General features: G+C 43.5%; 2 protein-coding genes and 1 non-coding gene across 5 annotated transcripts in view; 2 read left to right on the top strand and 1 right to left on the bottom strand.

Annotated features, from left to right (window-relative positions):
• The window catches only part of F9 (coagulation factor IX), a 34,591-nt gene extending 22,164 nt beyond the window's left edge, over positions 1-12,427 (top strand). Inside the window, exons 7-8 of the mRNA XM_007528254.3 lie at positions 9,544-9,658; positions 11,551-12,427. Of these exons, the coding sequence (XP_007528316.1) occupies positions 9,544-9,658; positions 11,551-12,098 (663 nt within the window). The 3' untranslated portion in view covers positions 12,099-12,427. The remainder of the gene's footprint in view (positions 1-9,543; positions 9,659-11,550) is intronic.
• An 11,031-nt stretch (positions 12,428-23,458) lies between these two features.
• The window catches only part of MCF2 (MCF.2 cell line derived transforming sequence), a 157,829-nt gene continuing 155,464 nt past the window's right edge, over positions 23,459-25,823 (bottom strand). For all 3 annotated transcript variants that reach the window (XM_016190482.2, XM_060183183.1, XM_060183184.1), the window contains one exon: positions 23,459-24,943. In XM_016190482.2, the coding sequence (XP_016045968.2) occupies positions 24,932-24,943 (12 nt within the window). In that variant the 3' untranslated portion in view covers positions 23,459-24,931. The remainder of the gene's footprint in view (positions 24,944-25,823) is intronic.
• Positions 25,454-25,557, top strand: LOC132536012 (U6 spliceosomal RNA). The gene has a single exon (XR_009547713.1). It is a non-coding gene; the product is annotated as a U6 spliceosomal RNA (small nuclear RNA).

Below are 25,823 nucleotides of genomic sequence, written 5' to 3'. Positions count from 1 at the left end.
GGGATAGAGACAGAAATTGATAGGGAAGAGGAGAGGATGGAGGGAGAGGGACACCTGCAGCACTGCCTTATTGCTTGTGAAGCTTCCCTCCCACAACCCCTGCAAGTGGGAACCAGGGCCTTGAACCTGGGTCCTTGTGAGCTGAAATTTATACTCTCTTTTTAAGCAAAGAGCCAGCTGTATTTGTGCTATAAGGAAGAAGACAGAAATGCTAAATCTTTTCATGTTCCTTTCACATCTAACTTTCATCTGGTATTCCTGGGTTTTGTTTTTTTTTTTTTTTTTTTTTTGTCTTTTAAAGATTTTTTTCTTTTTTCTTTCTTTTTTAGAAATACTTTATTTGTTTATTATTGGACAGAGACAGAGAGAATTTGAGAGGGGAGAGGTGCCTGCAGCCTTGTTTCACCACTCATGAAGCTTTCCCTCCTGCAGGTGGGGGCCAGGGGCTTGAACCCAGGTCCTTGCGCACTGTAATGTGCCCAGGTGAGCCACTGCCTGCATCCCCAGCGCCCACCCCCATTCTCTTTTCTAACAAGCCTAATTGAGGTGATTGGAAATGTTCAAGAGCACACACCCACAGTTGTGTATATGTCAGTATTCATGTATCCACTCCCTAGTTAACGTAGATGTAGTGAGATTTCTGGCTGTAAATGTGCAAAGCATCAGGTTCTAGTCATTCCCAAGAAGAAAGAGCTTCCCAGGTAAGGAGCTGAAAGGGTTTCTAGCATACCTGAGAAAGACCCAGTCACACACTTCTGCATGGTTTCTCTCTTCTTCAGTAAACTGCCTCACCACACCACCTCCAATCCACCCGGTTTCTCAAGACAGGCTACTTCCTGGTTTTCAAAACTACCAACTGGAGTGTGTATACAAACATCACCTTTAGGTGAGACATACCCACACACACACACACCCTCCTCCTTTGCGGCCCAGCCAGCTGCACCAGAGCACCATTCACCTGTAAGGTGAGGAGCACCTGACTAGATTGTAAACTGGCCCAAGAACAAGAGGAAACAAGCCACAGGTGGAACCCCAAAGGTCAAAGCATCTGAGCCCCATGACTGGCCCACCCAGAAAGGAGTGATTCCAATTACCTGTGCTTCACAAAACAGGTCCTGGGGCAAAATGACCAGTTGGGTGGAGAACTCCCACAAGAAGCAGTGAGATGGCTCACCCAGTGGAGTGCACATTTTACCAGGCCCAAGGACCTGGGTTTGAGCCTCTGACCACCACACAGGAGCACCATGAAGGGGAAGCTTCACAGTAGTGAAATAGTGCTGTAGTGGCTCTCTTTCTCCTCCGTCTGTCTCTTCACCACCTCCTTCTCTGCCTTTAACTAACCAGGCTGGGGGGGGGGAGTTCTGTTGGGAATGGTAAAATCATTCCTACAAGTAGGAAAGCCCAGTGGAGACTCTACTGGCCCCAAAATAAATAGATAAAACTAAAAAGAACATGGGGAGTTCCCAGTCATGTGGAATGAGAGGTGTGGCAGAGCTGAAGCAGGTGTCGTTCTCTCCCCCTCTGTCTTCCCCTCCTCTCTTGATTTCTCTCTGTCCTATCCATCAACAGTGACATCATTAACAACAATAAAACAACAAGGGCAACAAAAGGGAATGAATTTTTTTTTTAAAAAAGTCAGTCAGGAGAGGGGAAGCCTGGGGGAAGAGAAAAAAGAAGGAAGGGAGGAAGAAAGGAAAGAAGGGGAGTAAGAGAAAAAATTAAAGACACTGCTTCTACCTTCTGCCCACTGGGAGGGGTTCCTGAGCCGCACAACTTGGGAAAGAGACTGCATCTGAGTAGACAAGAGGTGACCTTGTTGGTTTGCAGAGCTGATACAACAGCTGGTTACCCCCACTCCCAGGGAAGTTTGGGGATCTTGGCTTTCCTGGCGGGAGCCAGGAAGAGGCTGGGGGACCTCTGTCCTCTTGTCCAGCTTTGAGACCCAGAGGGGGGGTTTGCACTTACCACCCTGCTCAGCTGAGGCAATGCAGGCCTTCCTCCCTTCCCCCACTAGGCTTTCTCCAGGGACTGGAGGAGAGGTCAAAGATCAAGGTCACCACCTGTGCTTGCCCAGAAGCCCTATAGCCTAGAGGTACTCACAGGCAGAGTTCTGATTGGACAAACATTTTCAACTTGTGGTTCTGCATAAGGTAACTTTTTGTAGCCAGAAGGGTTGGGGGCAGGGTGAGTAGTTCAGGTTCCTTGAAGGGAAGGGTAGCCTCAGGCCATCCATGAGCAAGCCCAGCCCTTTTAAAGGTTGTTTACACTGGGAATAGAAAAAGGAGGACACCGTTTTGTAGAAATGGATTGTGTTCCTTTAAAAGGCTCAGATACTGGTATTTGCATGTGAGGTTGGCCAGCACGAGGGGAGGGCCTGGTTAATCTAGCCATTTGCCTTCCATTGTTTCCTGCTTTTTTTTTTTTCTAGTGGAATGACCTCTGAATTGTTGTTATTTTGCCTCCAGGGTTATAGCTGGGGCTTGGTGCTGGCACTATGTATATGTATCCCCTGCTCCCTGTGGCCATTCCTCCTCCCTCCCCTCACTCATTTTCCCCCTTTCTAATTTAATGTACAGGACAGAGAGAATGGAGAGAGGAGGAGGAGATAGTGAGGGAAGGAGACAGAGAAACCTACAGACCTGCTTCACCACTCATGAAGCGTTCCCCCTGCAGGTGGAAGCAGGGACTCGAACCTTGGTCCTTTGCATATGGTTAATGTGTGTACTTAACCAGACCTAGCTCCCTGATCTCCATATTAAGTGTAAAGAGATATGGCAGATGCAGAACTGAAGTCCATAATGAAACAACAATAGAAAGGTCCATAGCCTGGCATCCAGGGGCAGGCTAGATGGTAACCAGAAAACAGAAAAGGGGGTTGGCAGAGAGGTCCTATGGGGCAAATCTACACATGCACAGAAGACTGGTGTCCAGTAACCAAAATCTGGTGAAAATTTGAGCAAGGGAGACTAACAGACAACAATCAAAGCAGTCTCGCCTCCTCAAAGACCTCACTTTTTAAAAATATATATTTATTTATAAGAAACACTGACAAAAACCATAAGAGGGGTACAACTCCACACAATTCCCACCACCAGAACTCCATATCCCATCCCGTCTCCTGACAGCATCCCTACTCTTTATCCCTCTGGGAGTATGGACCCAGGGTCATTATGGGATGCAGAAGGTGGAAGGTCTGGCTTCTGTAGTTGCTTCCCCGCTGAACATGGGTGTTGACTGGTTGATCCATACTCCCAGAAAGGCCTCACTTTTAAGTTTTTGGTGAAGGTTGTTTACTAGTAGAAACATTATGATCTCCCTTCACACATGTTTGTAAGTTTTCTTTCTCTGCACCCCCCCCCCGAGGGTTATCGCTGGGGCTTGGTGACTGCACTATGAATCCACTGCTCCTGGAGGCCATTTTTTCCCATTTTGTTTCCCTTGTTGTAGTTGTTGTTGTTATTGTTGTTATAGCTGTTGTTGTTGTTGTTGGATAGGACAGAGAGAAATTGAGAGAGAAGGGGAAGACAGAAAGGAGGAGAGAAAAATAGTCACCTGCAGACCGGCTTTACCTCTTGTGAGTCGACCCCTCTGCAGGTGGGGAGCTGGGGGCTCGAACCAGGAACCATGCACTAGTCCTTACACTTTGCGCCATGTGCGCTTAACCCACTGCCCTACTACCCAGCTGCCCTGGAAGTTTTCTTTGCTTCCTTATGAAGCTGTATGAAACTCCAAGGTCGTTTTTGTCTCCCACTCTTCTTCTTCTTCTTCTTCTTCTTCTTCTTCTTCTTCTTCTTCTTCTTCTTCTTCTTCTTCTTCTTCTTCTTCTTCTTTCCTCTTCCTCTTCTTCTTCTTCTTCTTCTTCTTCTTCTTCTTCTTCTTCTTCTTCTTCTTCTTCTTCTTCTTCTTCTTCTTCTTCTTCTTCTTCTTCTTCTTCTTCTTCTTCTTCTTCTTCTTTTGTTTTTTCCTCCAGGGTTCTTGCTGGGGCTTGGTGCCAGATCCACTTCTCCTGGAGGCCATTTTTTTCCCTTTTGTTGCCCTTGTTTTATCGTTGTTGTGGCTATTATTGTTGTTTTTATTGATGTCTTTGTTGATGGATAGGACAGAGAGAAATGGAGAGAGGAGGGGGAGACAGAGAGGTGGAGAGAAAGACATCTACGGACCTGCTTTACCACTTGTGAAGCGATACCCCCCCGAGGTGGGGAGCCTGGGGCTCAAACTTGGATCCTTTCGCCAGTCTTTGGGCTTGGTGCCTTGTGCGCTTAACCTACTGCACTACCGCCTGGCCCCCATCTCCCACTCTTCTAAGGACACTAGGATGAGGTAACCTTTCCATTCCTTTGCTTCTCCCCCACCCCGGAAGCTAAGCTTCCTTGCTTACATAAGCAGGACCACAATTTTCTCTTTCTCTCTTTTTCTTATATTTATTTATTTACTTTCCCTTTTGTTGCCCTGTTGCTTTTTATTGTTGTAGTTATTGTTGTTATTGATGTCATCGTTGTTGAATAGGACAGAGAGAAATGGAGAGAGGAGGGGAAGACAGAGAGGGGGAGAGAAAGATAGACACCTGCAGACCTGCTTCACTGCCTGTGAAGCGACTCCTTTGCAGGTGGGGAGCCGGGAGCGCGAACCAAGATCCTTAAACTGGTCCTTGCACTTTGCGCCACTTGGCACTTAAACCACTGCGCTACTGCCCAACTCCCCTCTTTCTCTCTTTCAGGTTTCTTTTGTGAGGTAGAGTTAAGGATATGTTGTGTGAAGGATGCAAGACTCTAGAAATAGCTTCACCTGGAAAAAGTAACCCGTCTGTTTTTCTTCACTCAGATGATGGCGTTCCAAGTAGGGAGAAATAAAAACATGATCCATGTATCTCACCTGGCCCCATAGAACCATTTTGGATAGAACATTTTGACTGTTGTTCTCTAAGATGATCCTGCAAAACCCATTCCAATGACTAGTTAGCCATTAAAAACCCAAAGTGGATATTCCCTCAGTGCCCAGGAGAACGGGGTTGACTCAAAGTCTGGGCACATCACTCCTGTGTGGGCATAACAAATTGTATATCCAGCAGAAATGGTTTTTCTTCTCACATGAAAGAGAAATGGTATCATACTGGGAAGAAATATTATGAAGCAGGAGTGGGTAGGCATGGAGAATAAGGGTTTACTGAAATCACAGGGAAAGGTCAAATTCATGTTCAAAGGTTAGGAAGTAAACAACAGAACAAAATCTGTGACTGTGGGCCGGCACCGAGACTAAAGAGCATCCGAGCAGTTGTGTAAATGTGTGTTTTGTAGATGTACATGGACACATTGTGTATCTTATGTGTAACAAGTTCCTGTTAGAACTCAGATGTCTTGCTCAGAACATATAGTTTATTATTTCTCCAGTCATTCTCCAAGAGCTTATCCTTGACCAAGCAGACAACTCATCCCCAAATAGCTAATATGTAGATAGCTGTGGTCCTGAGATAGGAGGTAGTCAAGCAAATATTCCCAAACCAAGTCCTTTGTAATATCTTTAAATGCAAATACACATGTAAGGGCTTTTTTTTTAAGCAAAAATGTCTGCTAGCCCCCCCCCCCAATCACTAGGGCTTCACGGCTCCAGACTGACTTTTCCAGATAGAGACAGAAGATAAATAAAGAAAGAAACCACAGCACTGAAGTTTCCTCCACTGCAGTGGGGGCTAGGCTCAAACCTGGGTCACATGCATGGTGACTATCCAAACGAGTTATTTTACCATTCTTGCTAAACTTTCTAATGTAAGTCAGGGATTGAGAGGGGGGAAATTTTTTTCAGTCTTTTTCAAAAAGACTTAAAAAATAAAGCCATGTTTTTCAGACAACCACCAAAAACCAGTAAAAGTTCCTCATGGAAAGTTCTTGGCAAGAGTCAGATGAGCTTGCAGCCCAGCTTCTGTGCCAAGGGATGGCAGCTGTTACTTGGCTTACTTGACTGACCTAATAAGCTGAAAAGTGTCCACGCCTCCCACCTTTAATACAGAGAAAAACATTATATCATATTTCATGTGATTTCTTCACCCCTGCTACTTGAATAGCTGTATTCAGTTGGAAACATCAAGGCCCGTACAAAGCAATATCACCCAAATTAACTTGGTGACAAGAGTTGCTTGAGGTCAAGGCTAGCTGCATCGACGTGTAGTCACTTGTGATTGTACGGTAAGCAGGACTCCATATTTGGAGTTCAATGTTTTGCTTTGGAGTTTGATGACTCAAATCTGTTGAGAGTATGGGTTATGTCCCAGGGAACTTGGCACCTCAAATCACTGTATGCTCACTTCTTACCACCTCCAAGAGATGGGTTCTTGGTCTTCCCACTCCCCTGTCTCCTGGTGCTTTAACCAGCACTGCCTTAACCTCTCCCTGCTTCACCCCGCTTCCATGGGCTGCTCTCTTCCTGCACTGTGAGAGCTGAGAGCTGGTAGCTACAGTCAGTGCTAGCTTAGGAGGGAGCATGGTATCTTAGGGCCAGAAATACCACATCCCATTTCTAGGGTGAATAGGAATTTTGGGGTCTCTTGTTCCCTTGATTCCAGGTAGTTGAAGACATCCTGGAAGCTAGAGGTACCAATCCTATGGCAAACCCCACTCCGTAGTTGACTACAACTGCAGGATAGTGGGAGGGACTGTTGAAACCAACTTCCTCTTCTTCCCTCTGGAGCACAGAGTGAGCATCTGTCCAGTGGCTGATGGGAGAGGAACCAGGGCAAATTGCACCCCCTAAGTACCTATGAGGATCTGTACTCTCCTAGAAAACATTCCCATGTCAGAGGGAACCCCGGGGTTAAATAGTAAACTCTAGACTTCACTACATGTGGTGGAAGACCACAGAAGGAAGGAAAGCGTTTCCTTTTGTAGTATCTTGCACAGTCTCTTCCCCGCCCCCATCCCCGGAGATTTTGGACCAAGGGCCCCACATTTTCATTTTGCTCTGAACCCTACACAGCATATACCTGCATCTGCCTGGAGTGAGCATTTTGAAAATATAGAGGTCACGAAGCCTTTGAAAGCTTGAACCAGAATGCATGAGAATACTCCCGCGAGTTTCGTTTTCTTTCCAATGCCCCCCTCCACCCTCCTCTGGGAGGGTTCCACCAATCTGCATTTTGCAAGCATCCTAAATGACCCTACTGTGACTGGGGTACAGTCCTGGCTTGGTGAAATACTGGGCACTTAGAAGCATGGATTCTGAAGCCAGTCATACTGAGATCTGCCCCCTGGCTTCACTGTTAACTCAGCTTCATGGGGTTTATGAGCAGATCTAAATCTCGGTCTCTCAACAACAAACCGACATGTCACTGTCACTTCACATAGCGTCGTATTCATATTTCCACAGGTCCTTTAACACCGTGATTTGACCCAGAGTAGCCAGCCAGTGAATAAATGATCAAAACATCAGAGAAAATGATTGAGTCTGGGTGGTGGGTGCACTGACATTTATTACATGCTTGTGGGACCATCCTTCTATATATGTGGACAACTTTTCAAAATAAAAAGCAACAGCGAGGGTGAGGGGAAAATGTGTCAGAGAAGGCTAACAGGCTAGTTACTGTTTGAGTGCCTAGAACCTAGTAGGTAGGTGCTCAGTGAATGGAATTCAGGACAAAAGGAACTTTCACTAAGGGGAGCCAGGTAGTGGTGCATGTGGTCAAGCATACACATTACAGTGTATAAGGACCCAGGTTCAAGCCCCTGGTCCCCACCTGCATGAGGGAAAGCTTCATAAGTGATGAAGCAGGGCTACAGGTGTCTCTCTCTTTCCCTTCTGACTTCCCCTCCTCTTTCAATTTCTCCCTGTCTCTATTCAATAATAAATTATATATATATAAACCTTCAGTAAGTACTTTCTCAGACTCACACTGAAAGGCATTGACCATTTCCTTGCCTATATTCCTTTCTTTTATTTCTTATCACTCGGGTTTTGAGACTCCAGACTGACTTCTTCAGGTAGAGAGACAGAGATGGAAAGACACCACAGCACAGGAAGTTCTCTCAATTCAGTGGGGGCCAGGCTCAAACCTGGGTTGTTTGCATAACAAAGCAGGCATACTTCCAGGAGAGGTATCAGACTGGCCCTTCCTTGCCCATGTTTCTTTTTTGGTAAAATATTTATTTATTCCCTTTTGTTGCCCATGTTGCTTTATTGTTGTAGTTGTTATTGATGTTGTTGCTGTTGAATAGGACAGACAGAGAGAAATGGAGACAGGAAGGGAAGACAGAGAGGGAGGGAGAGAAAGACAGACACCTGCAGACCTGTTTCACTGCTTGTGAAGCAACTCCCCTGCAGGTGGAGAGCCGAGGTCTTGAAGCGGAATCCTTACGCCTGTCCTTGCGCTTTGCGCCACGTGCTTAACCCAGGGTGCTACCGCCCGACTCCCGCCCATTTTTCTTTTATTTGATTGTTTGTTTGTTTTGCATAGAAATAGAAATTGAAGGGGGGGGGGAAACACCTGCAAGCACTGCTTTATCTCTCGCAAAACTTCCCCCTGCATGGGAGGGCCAGGTCTTGAACCCAAGTCCTTGCACACTGTAACAAGTACACTCAACCAGGTGTACTACCACCCAGTCCCATCATTTTCGGATGGGTTCGCACCTGGGGCTATGTGGGTTTTATTGCAAAGGCATCTGGTTTCCCAAAGAGCTCCTGGGCTCCTACACAGGGTTTATGGAATGTTGAGTGTGCCCTCTAGTGGTCATACATCTCAGCTTTCTTCCTGCAAGAGGGGAATCTGGGGCCTCTCGCTGGAAGTGAAACTCACCAAGTTGATTTAGGTTCATTTGTCCACTCAGCTCCTGCAGTGAAGATAGAGATGAAAGGATGAGTTGGCCTTTTGTCCAATAACCTTCGAGAAACACTTTTGTCTACCTTGTTCCTGGACCAGGGTCTGCTTAGCAGAGCCTTTAGGATAGAGGTAGCTTTGCCAAGGAGATTGGGATGGTGGCAGGGGTGAGCAATAGAAGAGGGGGGAATAGATGCCTGAATGGTTATCAGTAAAGCCCTGATGGAAGCCATAGGTCTCACTTCATAATATCGCCTGGGAAAAAAGACATCAATTATTTAAAGAAAAAAAATAGGAGGTAGCAAAACTTTGTCGTGCAGACATCAGTGACTACTAATAATCACTGCTGTCTTGGTGCTGAGTGAGAACGCTTCTGAATGTCCCCACTGCATCCCCCATGAAGCAATTAGGTAAGCAGGGAATGTGACTCACCAGCCAAAAGACTCCAAGGGTCCCCAATCACCGAAAGTAATCAGTGCCTCCTGATTCACCTCACTGAAAGCTCCCCTGGCTCTCTGTGCACCTTCTCTGCAAGATAGTTACAGAAATTGCAGAAATGGCCTTTTTGATCATATTCCAGGAACACTAATTCATCGACAAAGCTGACACTTCCAGAAACACTTCAGTTCTGCCAGCACCGAGAAGCCAACGTTTGCCCCACACACCTACCAACAGCATGTGTGTTTCCTTCCCCCCCAGACTGAATATATGATGTCATCAGAGTCATACTTTTGTTTCCACAGGTCCTTTTGACAGAGAACTTTGAGCCCTTCTGTGGAGGTTCCATTATCAATGAGAAATGGATCGTAACTGCGGCTCACTGCATCAAACCTGGTGTTAATATCACTGTTGTCGCAGGTAAAGCAGCAAGAAAGGCTAGGAATCTGCAGTGTTGCCAGACCGGCTATGGGATGGGTGTGGCTTATTTTATGGACACCTAATAAAATTGCTGCTGAATAAATTGGGCTGGGGACAGTAAGACACACACCCTGCTGTGTGTGAAGCCCTAGGCTCTGTCCCTCATACCACATGGGAGAATCATAGTCTCAGAAGTGTACCATAGATGGTAAAGCAGTACTGTGTGTGCTCTCCCCCCTCCGTACTCTTTTTCTCTCCCCCCCCCATTTAAAAAAGAAGAAGAAGAAAGTATAGAAAATTGGCTCAGGGAGGCCACTCAGCAGTGGTATCAAGCACTCTCCTCATAAGAATAACAGAAAACAAAGTTGGGGTAATAGTAGCAGGGCTCCATATTTCCTTTCTGTTTTATTTTTTATTATCTTATTTATTTATTGGATAGAGACAGCAAGAAATGGGGAGGGAGGAGGGGAGGTAAAAAGGGAGAGAGACAGACACCTGCAACCCTACTTTACCAATTGCAAAGCTTTGCCCCTGCAGGTAGGGACTAGGGGCTCGAACCCAGATCCTTACTGATTGTTACATGTGCACTCAACTACATGCATCACCACCTGACCCCAGGACGCCATATTTTCAAAACCCAACTTGCCACATCCTCCAAGTCCCCATAGGCTTTTGGTGACTCTTCATCTGCATTCTTCTTACTGGAGGATGGCTTCTTGTGGATATGTCCATTTTCCCACTAGTGAGCCTTCCCCCAAAAGTCATGTCAGCTCAACCAAAGTTATGTCCTGCTGTCTAGCACGGTCTGTAGCAGAGCCACCAGCTAACCTTTGAATAAATGGGCAAATGAATGTCTGCTCCACATTCCAAAAAGTGATTAAAATGGCTGGACATGAGCAAGACTAAGATAATGCAGGACAAGCAGATTCACCGTGAGATGCATGGGCAGACAGAAATAGCCCAGCGATGGTTCACAATGTCCTGCTTTCTTTTTTGGTTTGAAAAGGATACACTGGCTCCCTACTGCATTTGATCAAAATCTTGACACTAGGAGATGGAGATCTTTCACACTTGGCTTCTAGTTAATTTGGCGATGCCAAGCTGAGAGAACACTTGATAAATCTGTTTCATTATGAAAAATAATATGAAAGACTATCTGAGGCTAAAGAAAATTTATTTTTCTGCTTTTATTCTCTCTCTCTCTCTCTCTCTGAGAGAGAGAGAGAGAGAATGGTATGAAAGCACTGCTCCACCATCCATAGAATCCTTTTGGTGCTGTCCATGGTGCTTTTATGTGGGTCAGGGATTGAACCCAGGTCCTGAGCCTTGGGAAGGCATGTTCTCTACTTGTTGAGCCATCTCTGGCTCCTCTAAGAAATTTCAAGTAAGTGATACTGAATGGACACATGGAAAATGTGCTTCTTCATTTGCCACCAGGAATCTTGTTTTTATACCATAACTGAAAGGGAAATGAAACTTGAAAATACCAGAGGAAACCAGCCACTGTTTCTCTTATCTGAGACAGAGGAAAAAAGGAAAGACACAGCGAAGTAGTAATAGATGTAAAGGTGACTTAGAAAGGAAGAGAAAGCAGGACTGTTGGAAAAAATGGGAAGAAAAAAATAGGTATGTTTCTAGTTTTGGAGAGAGAGAGAGAGAGAGAGAGAAAGAGAGAGAGAGAGAATGAATCAGACCATATCTGTGAACTTGGGACAACTACTGAAGTTTCCAATGGAGGAGATGGGTACAGAACTCTGGTGGCGGGGAACTGTATGAAATTATGCACCTATTACCTTATAGTTTTATAAATCAATAATGAGTAAATAAGAAAGAGAACATGTGCTTCTTCATGGACGGAGACTGTGACTACTAAAGATATGTATTTTCAACAGGAGAATATGACACGGAGAAGGCAGAAGACACAGAACAAAGGCGGAATGTGACTCGAGCCATCCTTCACCACAAGTATAATGCAACCATCAATAAATACAACCATGACATTGCTCTTCTGGAACTGGATAGACCCTTAACACTGAACAGCTACGTGACACCAGTTTGCATTGCTGACCGGGAATACACAAACCTCTTCCTCAAATTTAGGTCTGGCTATGTGAGTGGCTGGGGGAAAGTCTTCAACAGAGGGAGATCGTCCAACATTCTTCAGTACCTTAGAGTTCCCTTTGTGGACCGAGCCACATGCCTCCGGTCCACCAAGTTCAGCATCTATAACAACATGTTTTGTGCTGGATACCAGGAGGGTGGGAAAGATTCATGCCAAGGAGATAGCGGGGGGCCCCATGTGAATGAAGTGGAGGGTGTCAGTTTCTTAACTGGAATCATTAGCTGGGGCGAAGAGTGTGCAATGAAAGGCAAGTATGGCATATATACCAAGGTATCTTTGTATGTCAACTGGATTAAGGAAAAAACAAAGCTCACTTAACCCCTCCCCCCCTCAAAAAAAGATGTATTTTGAAAGGGGACACGTTTGAAATTGGAACTGAAAATTGGTCCCTTTCTCTTTAGTTCCCATCTCTTTAGATCTGAGTAGATACAATCTCTGAATACTGTTTGTTTTCTTTACAGGGAAGCATTGCTCTAGAATTCACACTGACTAGAATATGTAGATTAGAAAGACGCACTCACTAAAGAAATTGACTGTGGTGTTGGCATATTGCACCAAAGTAAAAGACTTAGGGGTGGGTGGTTGGGGAGAATACAGATCTAAGAAGGCTAACAGAGGACCTAGTGGGGGTTGTATTGTTATATGGAAAACTGGGAAATGTTATGCATGTACAAACCATTGTATTTACTGTCGAATGTAAAACAATAATTCCTCAATAAAGAAATTTTTAAAAATTCACTGTGGTAGACAAGCTTTTCCAGGCTCATAGATGCAGCCCTTGAGAAAACTGTGAAATTTGCAATCCTGCCCTCTGAGCAGCATCGCAAGTTCCAGATCTCTCTTGCCTCTCCAACCCAAACACCTCTGTTAGCTCTGTGGCCAGCGTATTTGGTCTAGCCCATGACAAGACTAACACTACACTCGGGGAGAATGCAAGAGTAGCTGACAGTTAAATACTCATTAGAAGCACAGCTTTTTTTTTCTGTCCCCGTATTCTGAATCCCTTACCCTTTCCAATTCCTAATCCCCATGTCAGTCTTTCTTTTATCCCCTTCCTTCTCTCCTCCTTTCCCTGCGAAGACATTAAAGGAGGTAAGTTTACTATGGTACAGACTCACACATGTCTATCAAACCCTAAAGTGTTTTCAATTTGGTCTTGGATGTGGCTTTTCAGAGCATAGGGATGAAGAAAAATGTCCAATGAACTGAAAAGTCCCTTCCATTCATAATGGAAGGAAATAATCCATCCATCCAGATAGGTTCCCAACTGCTTGTAGTTGTGTCGTTATAGAGGGCTGACTAGCAAGAGTTCCATGAGGGCAAACTCGTAAGTCATTATGACCAAGAAGGCCGGCAGTGACCCTGTTCTATGGCCCTGTGTGTGGAAACCACATTAAAAGGAGAGGACAGTTAGTCTGCAACCTAGGAGTATCAGAGCCTTGAAAGAAGAAGTCATCAGTGTGTCTACAAGACTGTCTCTGGATAGATGATATGCCCATCCCGGAGAACATGAGCACTATCTCCTTAACTGGAGTACTCCCACAACAGAGAAGGGTGCACTAGGTCCATAGACATCAGACCTTTAAAGAGCCAACTAACTCCACCTTTCAATGCTTTCTGATTGGGTCTTCCATATTGAATTTTCTAGAGGGCTGTTGCTCAACCATCACACGTGCTACAACCTCATAGATGGAATGTTTCCTGTTATGAACCAATAAATCAGTGCTCTAGTTCATACACTGGCTTTGTGTGACTTTAGTTGGATTGGGTCGGCCCCTGTCTATTTGAGTAAATGTGGGACAACTGACAAATTCAGACTTTGGACCGTACTGAAGGACCCCAGATGCTCCACTCCAAAAATACTCATGTGTTCAAGTGGAAAACAGCATAACAGGGATTTGATGTTCTGTGACCACTCAGACTCCCTACAAGGAAGTGTGTGCTGTCCTGGAGGGAACTATGTTCCAGAATCCCCTGGGACAGAATGGAATCTAAATCACTGTGGATTTTACCATGGTAATGTTACTGCCCAATGGGGGCTTTGATTTCTCCATTTGTATGAGGAGGGTTGACCAGGAATTCCTCAAAGTTCCCTTGCTGACCTGGAGGGTCCATGGTTTCAGGTCCTTTCATTCCTTTACTGCAGGGTAGGGAATGAAAAGCCCAAGAAGCCATTTGGCCCAGCCCTACCAAGGCAGCTGCAGGTGGAACATAGCAACATGAAGTGCTAATTTTGAAGTTGATAATTTTGCATGGTACTTGAATGAGGCTATAAATATGGCTGTTTGGCAGGGAAAAAATAATAAAAGTTTCCTACCTCTGCTTTACTCAATGCGTATTCAAGGAGGGCTCAGTGTGAACCCAGAGCATTCATTCAGTTTGACTCTGTGGTGCCTGGGGAAGTGGTGTTGTGGTCAAGTGCATTCCCTCCTGTGCATGGTGGGGGGTGTCACTGGACATGATACCCAACACCACAAAGGGGCACTATGTGTGGAGGAGCAATGCTTTGGTGTCTCTCTTTCTGCCTTCCACTCACTTCTCTCATGAAACATAGAGTAAGGGGAAAATTACGGCTCACTTATTACCAGTGCACGTGTTACCATGCATGAGGACCCAGACTCAAGCCCCCTAGTCCCCAATTGCATGGGAGAAGCTTCACAAGCAGTGAAGCAGTGCTTCAGGGCTATCTCTCTCTCTCTCTCTCTCTGTCTCTTTCTCCCTCCCGCCCTCCCTCCTTCCCTCCCTTCCTCCCCTGCCCTATTTCTGTCTCTCATCCTATGTTTTAAAAATGGCCATTAGGAACCTTGAAGTCATCTTGAAGTCACAGAACCCCAGTGATAACCATGGTGGCAACAACAACAACTATAATAATTAATAATAATAGAGAATAAAGATACCAATGAAAATTTGGGGCTGGGAGGTGGCTGTTGGTGGAACTACATACAGCATACAAAAAATTGTATCGGCATTTACACATTTTGCGAGTCAAATCCAATGGTATGTGTAACTTGCTTTTTAAATTTTTTTTATCTTTACTTATTGGATAGAAGCAGTCAGAATTCTAGAGGGAAGGGAGTGATAGAGAGGGAGAGAGAGAGACACCTGCAGCACTGCTTCACTACTTGTGAAGTTTTCCCCCTGCAGGTGGGGACCGGGGGCTCAAACCTGGGTCCTGGCACACTGTAACATGGGCACTCAACCAGGTGTGCCACCACCCAGCTCCATGTAACTTGTTTTGTCAGTGTTTGCCACACAGTAGTTGATAAAGAAAATGTTAGCTGAATTTGAATCCATGTTTATCCCAGAGTAGGATTTAGTTTTTGTACTGATGTCCTACTTAAAACGTGTGTGAAAGAAAGCAGGTCTGCTATTTTTGGCTAAAGGAGGGAAAGAGAATAGGGACTATGTAGGATGCAAGTTCTGTTTGGGGATTTAGGGGAATACTTCTGTTAATTCATGTGTGAAAGCCAAACGTCCAATTTGAATCCTTAAAGTCTCTAGCCCCAAGGAGGAAAAGTAATACACTCTGGCCTCATTGCCATGGCAACCACCCCTAGCAAAGACCTCAGCAAGTCAGCTGATTGGTCCTCCCCAGGGCTTCATCAGGAGCCACCTGTGGGTATTGTCGCCACTAGCCATTTGAGGCCTTCAAGCCCATGGCAGAGGCCTGACAGCCAGGCCCTGGCGAGACTCGACCTAGGGCATCTGTATTCACCATTGAAGAATCATTAGTGCCTTCAAAATCACTGTGGCTACTTAACCTAAATAGGCTGAGGCATGCTGTGGCAATATTGGAAGTGACAGATTAAAATAGAAGTCTTGCTGAGTGAAGAAAAGTGTTAATGCAGTGTAGTCATTTGAACTCGCTGTTTAAGTCTGATTGCTTTCAGTTCCTTTGAATATTAGTTGCTCTGTGATGACAGAAACAAAGCACTGTCCAATTTTCTCTGCCAAGGGAGAAAGAAATATTTTACTCCCTTAGTCTCGTGAAGCATGACAGACCAGTTAAAAAAAAAAAAAAGCTTCTTTATAATTGCTAGACAACTTCTAGATGCTTCCAGCAGGCCAATCTAAGAATGCCAGAGCCACAAGGGTCTTTAGAAATCATATCGAACAGCTCTGCCCTTTAGATAGATGAGGAAAATGGCGCCCTGATAAGGGCAAGCCCAGAGTGACACAATGGCAGAGGCGCGACAGGAGTGCAGCTCTCCCCCGCTCTACACTACGGAAGCAATGTGCTTTCCATTGGAGTGGCAGCTTTCTTTTCAGGGAGGCTGGAACTTTCTGCATTTGGTGGCGATTCTTTCAGCAAACCCAGGCTGCCTAAAAGCTGCCTGCAGTTCTCACCAGTGATGCTCCAACAGACAGACAGATGGGCAAACAAGGCCAACAGGTAGCCTGGCAGGCTGAGCAGCAGTTACCTACCACAGTGAAGGCATAGTCCCTGCCACTCAGTAAACACAAGGAGAATGAGCCTTTGCTGCTGGTGTCTGTCTTGTGGCCCAGCTGTGAGCACAGGGCCTTCCAGATTTGACATCTGACTCCTAGAGCTACTTTGTCAGTATCATCTGCTCATTCCAGTAACTTCTCAGCTCAGTTCACTGTGCGCACTGTAGGTTGCACTTGGCACACTGTCATTGTATTCCGTATATCTTGTACATTGCATGCTGCACCTTGCAAGCTAGACATTGCATATGTACATTGTTCAATGCCCTTTGCACAAACTGTTCATTGCACCCATCATGCCTTGCACACTGTGTCACGCACATTACTCACTGCACACACTGTATGCACTGCAATCGCATTAGAACTAAGTAAGGCAACTGCACCCAAGGGAAACAGCAGGCCATTCTGAGAGTGCATCTGTGCAACAAAGAAAAGCTTCAAAAGCCCCTGAAGTGAGGAGTCTCATAACACAGTGACAGTGACGCCAGAGATGACTGTGGAGCAAGCCACAGCTGCTGACAGGCCTGCCTCAGCAAAGCACACAAGAATCTGGGAACTTTCTGAATCTGAAGACTGTGCCATCTAGAAATCTCCTAAAGTTTTAGCAGTCAGCACAAGTCTTCACAACACAGAGGCTGCTAAAGGAGTCCTAGCAGGCACAGACTATGGGAGTTTTGCCTTTTTCTGGTCACTCATTTTCTTGAACAGTGAGTGCTTTCAAGGTAGACATTGGCTACCCTATTCTGGGGTTATGGATTTCATCAGAAGGGAAGAACAGCAGACAGAGCCTGTCTTAGAGATCTACACAAAAGGCAGCAAGGGACAGAAAATGCAAGACATTTTCTGCAGATCTTCACAGAACAGTCACGGGATGTCCAACTCCAAGACACATCACTTCACTCCATTAGAAAAATTCTCTTCCCTTCCCCTCAACCCACCACATACACTTGGCAGAGAGACTAGAAATAAGAACTGGGACATTCCTGACTCCAAAGCCTTCTTTTCTAAAGGTTGCTATACTGAAAGATTAAGTAAGAGACCTTAGTCACTAACAAGTGGCCAGGGGGGCCAGTTATTAGTGCAGCAGGTTTAGCGCACATGGTGCAAAGTGCAAGGACCAGAGTCAGGCTTCCCACCTGCAGGGGTTGCTCTACAAGCAGTGAAGCAGGTCTGCAGGTGTCTATCTTTCTCTCCCCCCTGTCTTCCCCTCCTCTCTCGATTTCTCTCTGTCCTATCCAAAAACAATGACAGTAGTAACAACAATGATAATTACAACAACAACAATAAACAACAAGGGCAACAAAGGGAAAAAAATAGCCTTCAGGAGCAGTGGATTCATAGTGCAGGCACTGAGCCCCAGCAACAACCCTGGAGGCAAAAAAAAAAAAAGTGGCCACCATAGCAAAGCTCCCAGATGCTGTCACTCTTAAAAAATCTAGAACTGCTATCAAAGTTCTAGATCTAGATCTAGCTCTCCAGGTCTATAACCATGATATGGCTTATGTGCTAATCTCATAAAGATAAAAAATGGGCCCGGAATTCACACATTGTGCACTTCGGCGAAGATCTCTATACAGAAATCTATTTTCCCTTTGAAATACATTACAAAAATAGCATGAATTGTCATGATATTAAAACTTATCTCTAAAGTAGCAAATCAAATAAAGACAACAACTCACCCAAGAAACTCACTGCATAACTGTTAAATGAATGAACCAATGTATGAATGAGATGGAAGGGGGAAACTCTAAGCATATCAACGCAAAACTCAGCCAATTCAGGTAGGAATAAGATCTTCATCTCCAAATGTTGGAGAGGGTAATAATGGTTATGCAAAAAGACTTTCATCCCTGAGGTTCTAAAATCCCATGTTCAATCCCCCACAACACCATAAACCAAAATTGAGTAGTGCTCCAGTAAATCAAACAGGCAAACATATTGGAGAATCTCCATAGAGAAGGAGATAAGGAAAGGGCCAGGTGGTGGTGCAACTAGTTAAGCACACACATTACAGTATGCAAGGGCCCAGGTTCAAGTCCCTGGTCCCCACCCACAGGGGGAAAGCTTCACAAGTGGTGAAGCAGGGCTGCAGGTGTCTCTCTATTTCCCCTCCCTTCTCAACTTCTGTTTTTATTCAATAATAAAAATGAGAGAGAGAGAGGTAGGGAGAGAGAGAGAGAGAGAGAGAACAAGAGAGATTCAGGTGGTGATTGGTGATATCCCCCGTTAAGCTCACATAGTACAAAGTGCAAGGACCTGCTCAAGGATCCAGGTTAGAGCCCCTGGTTCCCCACCTGCAGGAGGGAGCTTCACAAGCAGTGATACAGGTCTGCTTGTGTCTTATCTCTTTCTTTCCCTCTCCTCTCAATTTCTCCCTGTCCCATCTGATAACATGGAAAAGAAAATGGCTGCCAGGAGCAGAGGATCCAGAGTGTCAGCCCCAAGCCCAGTGATAACCCTGGAGGCAGATAGAGATAGAGAAAGAACACAAACATAGATGCCTTGCACATTAACTTTCTTCCAAGGAATTACGGGGGAGTTAATTTCCAGGAAAGAAAAAACAGACCATCCAAGAAGACTGTGGTTATAGTCCTGGCCTGGATTTCCCTCTCCCATCTGTGCTATGTATCCTCAACTTGGTAGTCATTGTGTCATTGTACCTGTTCTTCACAGTGTCAGCTCTTGGCTTGTATTTGGGTTTTGAAGGTTGAGATCAGAATCAAAAGGCTGTTTTTTTCGACACAGGGATCTCAGTTCTCCCAATACACCTCCCACTGCTTTACTCCCGACACTCTCCTGTATGTCCCCCCATTTCAATAGTCCCAGACAGTGACACTTGCTCTCAGTTTCTCCTTCCTTAGATCAGAAAATTTAATTGTGGGAGTGCTTCCTGTGATCTAGTGGTGGGTTATAATCCCAAAATGTTAACACATCTTAAGAAGGGGTTATACTAAGCACTTACTATTGACCTGAAATTGTATCTGTCTCAAAAGATAAAACCAGCCAACCAGAACTGGCGCATACCAACTCATAGATACCAATGTTCTGGGGTCAGGTGGTGGTGCACCTGGTTGAGTACACACATTACAGTGTGCAAGGACCCAGGTTCAAGCCCCTGGTCCCAACCTGTCAATGCCCATGTCCAGCGGAGATGCAATTACAGAAACCAGACCCCCCCACACACACACAACTTCTGCACCACATAAAGATCTTTGGTGCACACACCCAGAGGGATAAAGAATAGGAAAGCTCCCAATGGAAAGGATGCGATGTAAAACTCTGGTGGTGGGAATTGCGTGGAATTGTACCCCTCTTATCCCACAATCATGCCAATCATTATTAAAGCATTAATTTAAAAAATAACAAAATAAAAATAATGAAGCACAAAAAATAAAAATAAATAAAATGCAGCTCACCTGTCAACAACAAAAAGAAAATAAAAGGAGAGAAAAGAAAGGAAACCAATGTTCCAACTCTTGTTTCAACTCAATGTCATCATGTTGATCACTTGAGATCCACCATGGTGGGGAGTTTTCCACCAGAGATGATGACCGGTACTACAAATAATAAATGGTGTCTAGCATTTTCGAACACATCAATGGACACGAGCTTAATTGCTAGAACATAAATCCAATTTATACAGTCCTGACATTCTATCTTTGCTCGGATCTAGCACTAAACAAACTGTTAATTAAATCTACACATTGCTTATAAAAGCTGAATGTTCATGGGAGAAATACTGAGGAAAAAGTAAGCCCATAAAGTTATCCTCAGAAGGCAAAAGGCAGTCATCTCATCATGTTGTGCAATAAAACATAACGCTTCTTATGTGCATATATTTTCTCCTACACCACACATTCACACATGAAGGCAACAAACACGTATTGTTCTGTGGTGGTTTTTTCTGCTGGTCTCTAAGTGTATCTTAACTTGTAAGATATTGATAAAGACTGTGAGAAAGAGCTTTTGACAATTTGTAAGATAAAAAATATCCCACAGAGATGTATGGAAGGTGCTTTCACTACATTTCAGTCACCAGGGAATGAGGTATTATATTCTATTCCACTTTTCCAGAGCTGAGTTGAAATGATCAAAACTGAACTCTCAGGTACAACACCGACCCATGCCCTCTCCTCCTCTTCTCTTCACCTGTTTTTTTCTCTCTGCCTCTCCAGAGGTTCTCCCACCCTCAACTGCTTGTTAATCATTGTCCTGCATATCCACACACTTTTATTCTAAAATAGTCACTGAGAGTACACTTTGCTTTTCACGTTTTATTTTTTATCCAGTGCCAGAGAATGGACCCAAGGTTTCTTGAATGTGCAATACTGCTAAGTCACCACTGCCTCAACCCAATTTTTATTCTATATATATTGAGTGAGAGAGAGAGAGAACAGCACCATTCCTGCAGAGTCCTGTTGATGTTGTCCATGGTGTTTCCATAGGATCCCAAGGTTAAACCCAGGTCTTCTCACATGGAAAAGTATGTAATTTATCTGCTGAGTCACCTCCCAGGCCTGGTTTTTCATATTTTAAAACCATATGCAAAAGGTCTTAAATTATATATGTCCTGCAATTAGTCCCTTGTGAGATTTCACTGTTGCTGATATGTGTAGCCCCAGGCCATTCATTTTGTGGAACGCAGTACTGTCACATGTGATTTCCCATAGGCTAGCTAACTAGCTCTTCTGTCCTTGGTCATTCAGGTTGTCTCCGTTTTCTTACCCACACTTCCAAAAAACGCAGCTGTAAGTATCTTGACACATCTCCTGGAGTACATGTGTGAGTGCTTTTCTGGGGCAGACACTTTGGGAGTAGAACTGCTATGTATGACAGTAGTCACATCTTTTTTTTTTTTTTCAATTTTAGTGTCATTTTATTGAAGGACTGCTGATTTACAGACCTGTTGTCATGAGGGTATGTTTCCACATTACCTCAAGATGGATGTCAGCGCATCCTAGCCACATCGATTCTATCTGCTGTTGGCAAACTGTTCACCAAAGAGTCTTACCAATTTACAGCCCTGCAGTAGTGTGTAAGAGTTCTTCTGGTTTCCATGCCTTCCCAGCTCTTTTTGTTTTTGTTTTTGTTTTTAGGAACACTGGCTATAAATCTACACATGTAGAGTGCCCATTCTTCATTGAATCCAGGTATTCTGAAACTAGCTATAAATGTAGAAATATATTTATTCCTGCTCCCTCTCAAATTCAGCATAGTCTGAGATAGTCTTTGCTTCTGATATTAAACTCCCTTTGAAGCCATCTTTATTATGGCTGAGATCTTACAGTTCACTCAGTTTTAACATTTTGTTTGTTCTTGTTTGATGGCCTGCCGTGTGACAGGGCAGTGAGGCTGCAGTGAACTATTCACTAAGACAACCATCAACACAGAGAGGGCTTTTCATGCTTCAGGTCTCCCTAGCTTTCTCTTCAGCTTGCTTTCTCTCCTCCATTATTTTAGTTCAGTCTCCAGCCTGGTTGTCTTGGCTTGCCTATTTTGGGAGTAATCAAATTAAGTGAGACTCTCTTTCAAATACAGAGATGAAGTGTATCTGAAACAGTTTACATTTTACTTCACTTCGGGTTGAAGAAAGGAGCCGTTCTGTTCAAGGAATACATCTTCACAAAGTGAAAATTCATTGGCTTTTCTCAATACACACTATTAGTCCCATTTGATGGCTAGAGATGGGAAACTATGTCCTCAGAATGTCATGTGCTGATTTATATATGAGAAAATGAAGTGATCAATAAGGATTAGGCAGGTCCTTACCAAAAGCAAAAACAAACAAACAAACAAACAAACAAAAAACTAAAACCTTAAGACCTGACTATGCCATGAATTTGATCTAGTCACTAATGAATGAAGAGCCTCACACATTCCTGATACTGCTGAGTGGCCCCCGGGCCCAGTATTTTATTCTGTATCACTAACGAGGAAGAGACAGCAAAAGCATCACTCCACTATTCATGGGATTCTCTGTGCTGTCCAGTGTTCCTATGTGGTGTTGAGGACTGTACTCTACCCTGTACTCTTCATGTTGAGCTCTCACCTGGCCTCCATGAACATGATTTTTAGAAATTGTTTTCAGTAGTTTATGGCACTTTTACATGTGTATAAGCTACCCCACACCTACCCCCGAACCTCCAATGCGATCACACCAGAGGCCCCCTACCTATTCCCCACGTGTGCCTTCCTTCCCCTTCCCCTCTGATAACCAATACTCTTTATCAATCTAAGAATCAGTTTCATTACATTTGCCAGATTATTTGTCACTTATACTCCACATATGATTAGAACATCTTATCTTTTACTCTCTTATTTCACTTAGCACAATGACCTCCAGTTCCATCCTTTTTTTTTTGTCTTGAACAACAGCTTTGTCTTTTTTTCTTTTTTAAAAAAAATTATTCATTTATTTATTATTGGACAGAGAGAAATTGAGAGGGGAGGGCAAGATAGAGAGGGAGAGACACAGAGGGATACCTGTGGTACTGTTTCATCACTTGTGAAGCTTTCCCCCCTGCAGGTAGGGATCAGGGGCTAGAACCTATATTCTTGTGCACTGTAATGTGTGCACTTAAGCAGGTGTGCCACTGCCCGGCCCCCTCATCTTTTTCTTGACAGAGAAGTATTCCATTGAACATGTATTCCACAAAGAAGACTTTTTTGAATGACCATTTTTATCTTAGTCCTGGTCAGATCTCTGTCTTCCTGCTTGTGTCTCTCAGAAAAGCATGAGGCAAGGCTGAAAGTAAACATTTAACTCAAAGCACCTACTAAAGTGCCTTTAGGGAATCACTAATACAGAAGTTTTCAATGTATAATTGATACCCTACTAAACTGAGAAGAATATGAATGAATTTGGGGGTTAGATATTTTTAATGAAGGATTAGTACAAGTACATTTATGTTGTAAGTACATTTACAATGCAATTAAATTCTGAAGTCTCAAAAGGAAATTGCTGCTATGTTTTATAATAACATACATTTATAGCCCAGTAAAATTAAGACAGTGCAGTTGCATATACAAATACTTATACAAATATAGTGTTCTTTGTAGTGATTAAAATGTTAAAAGACTACAACTGCATGTTAGAATCTACAGAACTCAGTCTTGTCTTAACTGATTAAAATCTTTAACACCATGAAGTTCAGATGTTTTGTGCAAAGAGACATCATTATGCAAAAATATTATCTTCTAACTTCTGACTGCAAGATCAGGACACAAATTAGTTGTATTTTAATTTTACTTTGCTGCTGTTGTTTTTAGTGTTGTAGAAGCATTGATTACGTGAAATATCAAATCTTCAGGCCTTTTAATAAGTGAGTTGCGAATCAACTGCCATAAATTCCAGCAGTTGGACATTAGAAGATTCATACAGTAAATTGCAGGTACCTTTGAGTAGTAAACAATGGCCTGTTTTGTCATACAAATTACATCAAATGATACCACTGACATGAACTATTATCTTGATATGATACATAAACCTATTTTTAAAGCATCTATTTATGTCTTAGAGAGTCATTGCGTTTATATTAAAAAAATAACTGATAAAACCCATGCATCTACTATGCTAGCTGAAGAATAAAACTCATAATCCATGAGTTGAAAGGCAGCAATTTCAAACCGTTGTCTTCAATGGTGCATAATGGAAAATGCTGGAAGCATAAATTCAACAATGCATGCAACAACTGGCCCTGGGCTTTAAACCAAATGATCACACTGTCTACATATTTAAAAGAAAGGCATCTGTAAATGTATTAGCAAAGGAAAATGCTAGGAAGTGGCACAATATAACATAGGAAAATCTGGACTGGATCTTTTTTTTTCTAGAAAATTCAAAAGCAAGTAAAGACTCTGGGCAGGGGAGCGTTGTTATAGGGGCATCTTTTGTGCAAACAGGGATACTGAATTTACAGCTCTGACAATACATAAAATGTAAACTTCATCACATCCTAACTAAATAATTTCTTACTCTGGATCCTTCTGGAACCATAAATCAGCTCTGACAAACTTAAATACCACTCAAAGTGCAAAAGACGGCCTTCAAAACCTTTCCCTTTGGTACACTGTCATCACATAGATAACAGAAGTAAATAATAAAAATAAACTATCAGGCTGGAGAGGTGGCTCAGCAGTAGAGGGCATTCTATGCATGCATGAGGCCCTGGGTTCACTCCCCGGCACAGCCTTAGAAAAAATATATCTATCAAAACAAAATAAGTTATCAATTAAGAAAAGGGGTGAAAAATCTCTGATTATCTCTCATCTCTTTGGATTTGTTGTTGTTGTTGTTGTTGTTACTGTTGTTACTGCTGTTAGATACTGCAAAGTAACCTAAAACATTACAGGTAAAATTCCTTACCTGCAAATGTCCCGAATAATTGATTTCCAGGTTTGAATTGGAATCTGAATGCATGCCACAAACAACTGTCCTGGGAAACAAAATAACACTCCACTTTTCTCCTAGGGAGAGTGGAAGGTGTAGAGAAAGCTCTGGCAAGAATGAGAGGAACTGTGCAGGACGAAGTCCACCCAGGTCCTGAAGGAAATCTATACACGCCAGTGCAGCCTCGCCTCATCCTGACTGGTGCTGTTGAGTTGTGATACTCTAAAGAAATTGAATTTTTGCTTCCAACTGAAATCTGCATTCTGAAGTCTCTTCATTCTCCTTTCATTCTGGGGGATTCACTTCCTTGTGTTATTCAGAGCACCCTCTACAAAACAATGAAGAATGATGGTCAATCTCGAGTAACTCTTGTATACATCTCTGTATCTCTTCTTTATTTAATATGAGCTAGAGTATCTTGCATGAGAGAGACAGAGACTAGACAACCACTCTGGTTCTTATGGTTCTGGGAATCAAATCTCAAACAATGAGTGTCATTTATGCAAATCATATACTCTACCACTCGAGCCAACAAGACTCAAGTAACTCTCCAGGCCAATAATGTTGTTGTCTGTGCTGTGATTTATTATTTTTAATATCTATTTATTTGACTTGCTAGGACAGAGAGAAATTGATGGAGGGAGATAGGGGAAGACAGAGAGACAACTGCAGTACTTGCTTCACCACTCTTTAAGCTTCCCCCCATCCCCACTCCCATTCCCTGGTCCTGCAGGTCGGGACCAGGGACTTAAACCCAGATTCTTGTACATGGTAACCAGGTGTGCCACCACCTGTCTCTATGCTATGACTTCTAACACTGAAGGTTAGAATTCCAGAGGTCTATTCAGCAACACACATACTAAAATTGGAAAGATACAGAGAAGATTAGCATGGCCTCTGTGCAAGGATGACACCCCAATTTGTGAAGCATTCCAAAGGTCTACCATAGGCTCAAAGGTAATGTCTCCTGGTTGTCTGTTTTACTATAGAAGTGGCTATTCTGTTGCATAATTATTTATTTTTTGCGTAATTATTTATTAAAGGCATCTATTTTATGAATGTTGTTGCTTTGTCATGCACTTTTCAAAGGAGCAGTCCTATGCCTTAAACCTACTCTAGTTAGTTACAGCAACAGAACCATTTCAAATTAAAACTAATCAAATATGTAATTTTACATGTCCTGCATTACAGTTAGTGAAAAATTAATG

This window comes from Erinaceus europaeus, chromosome X (assembly GCF_950295315.1).
Source record: "Erinaceus europaeus chromosome X, mEriEur2.1, whole genome shotgun sequence".
NCBI lineage: Eukaryota > Metazoa > Chordata > Mammalia > Eulipotyphla > Erinaceidae > Erinaceus > Erinaceus europaeus.
The sequence above is the reverse complement of the archived record's forward strand: the minus strand, read 5'-3'. Positions and strand labels throughout refer to the sequence as shown.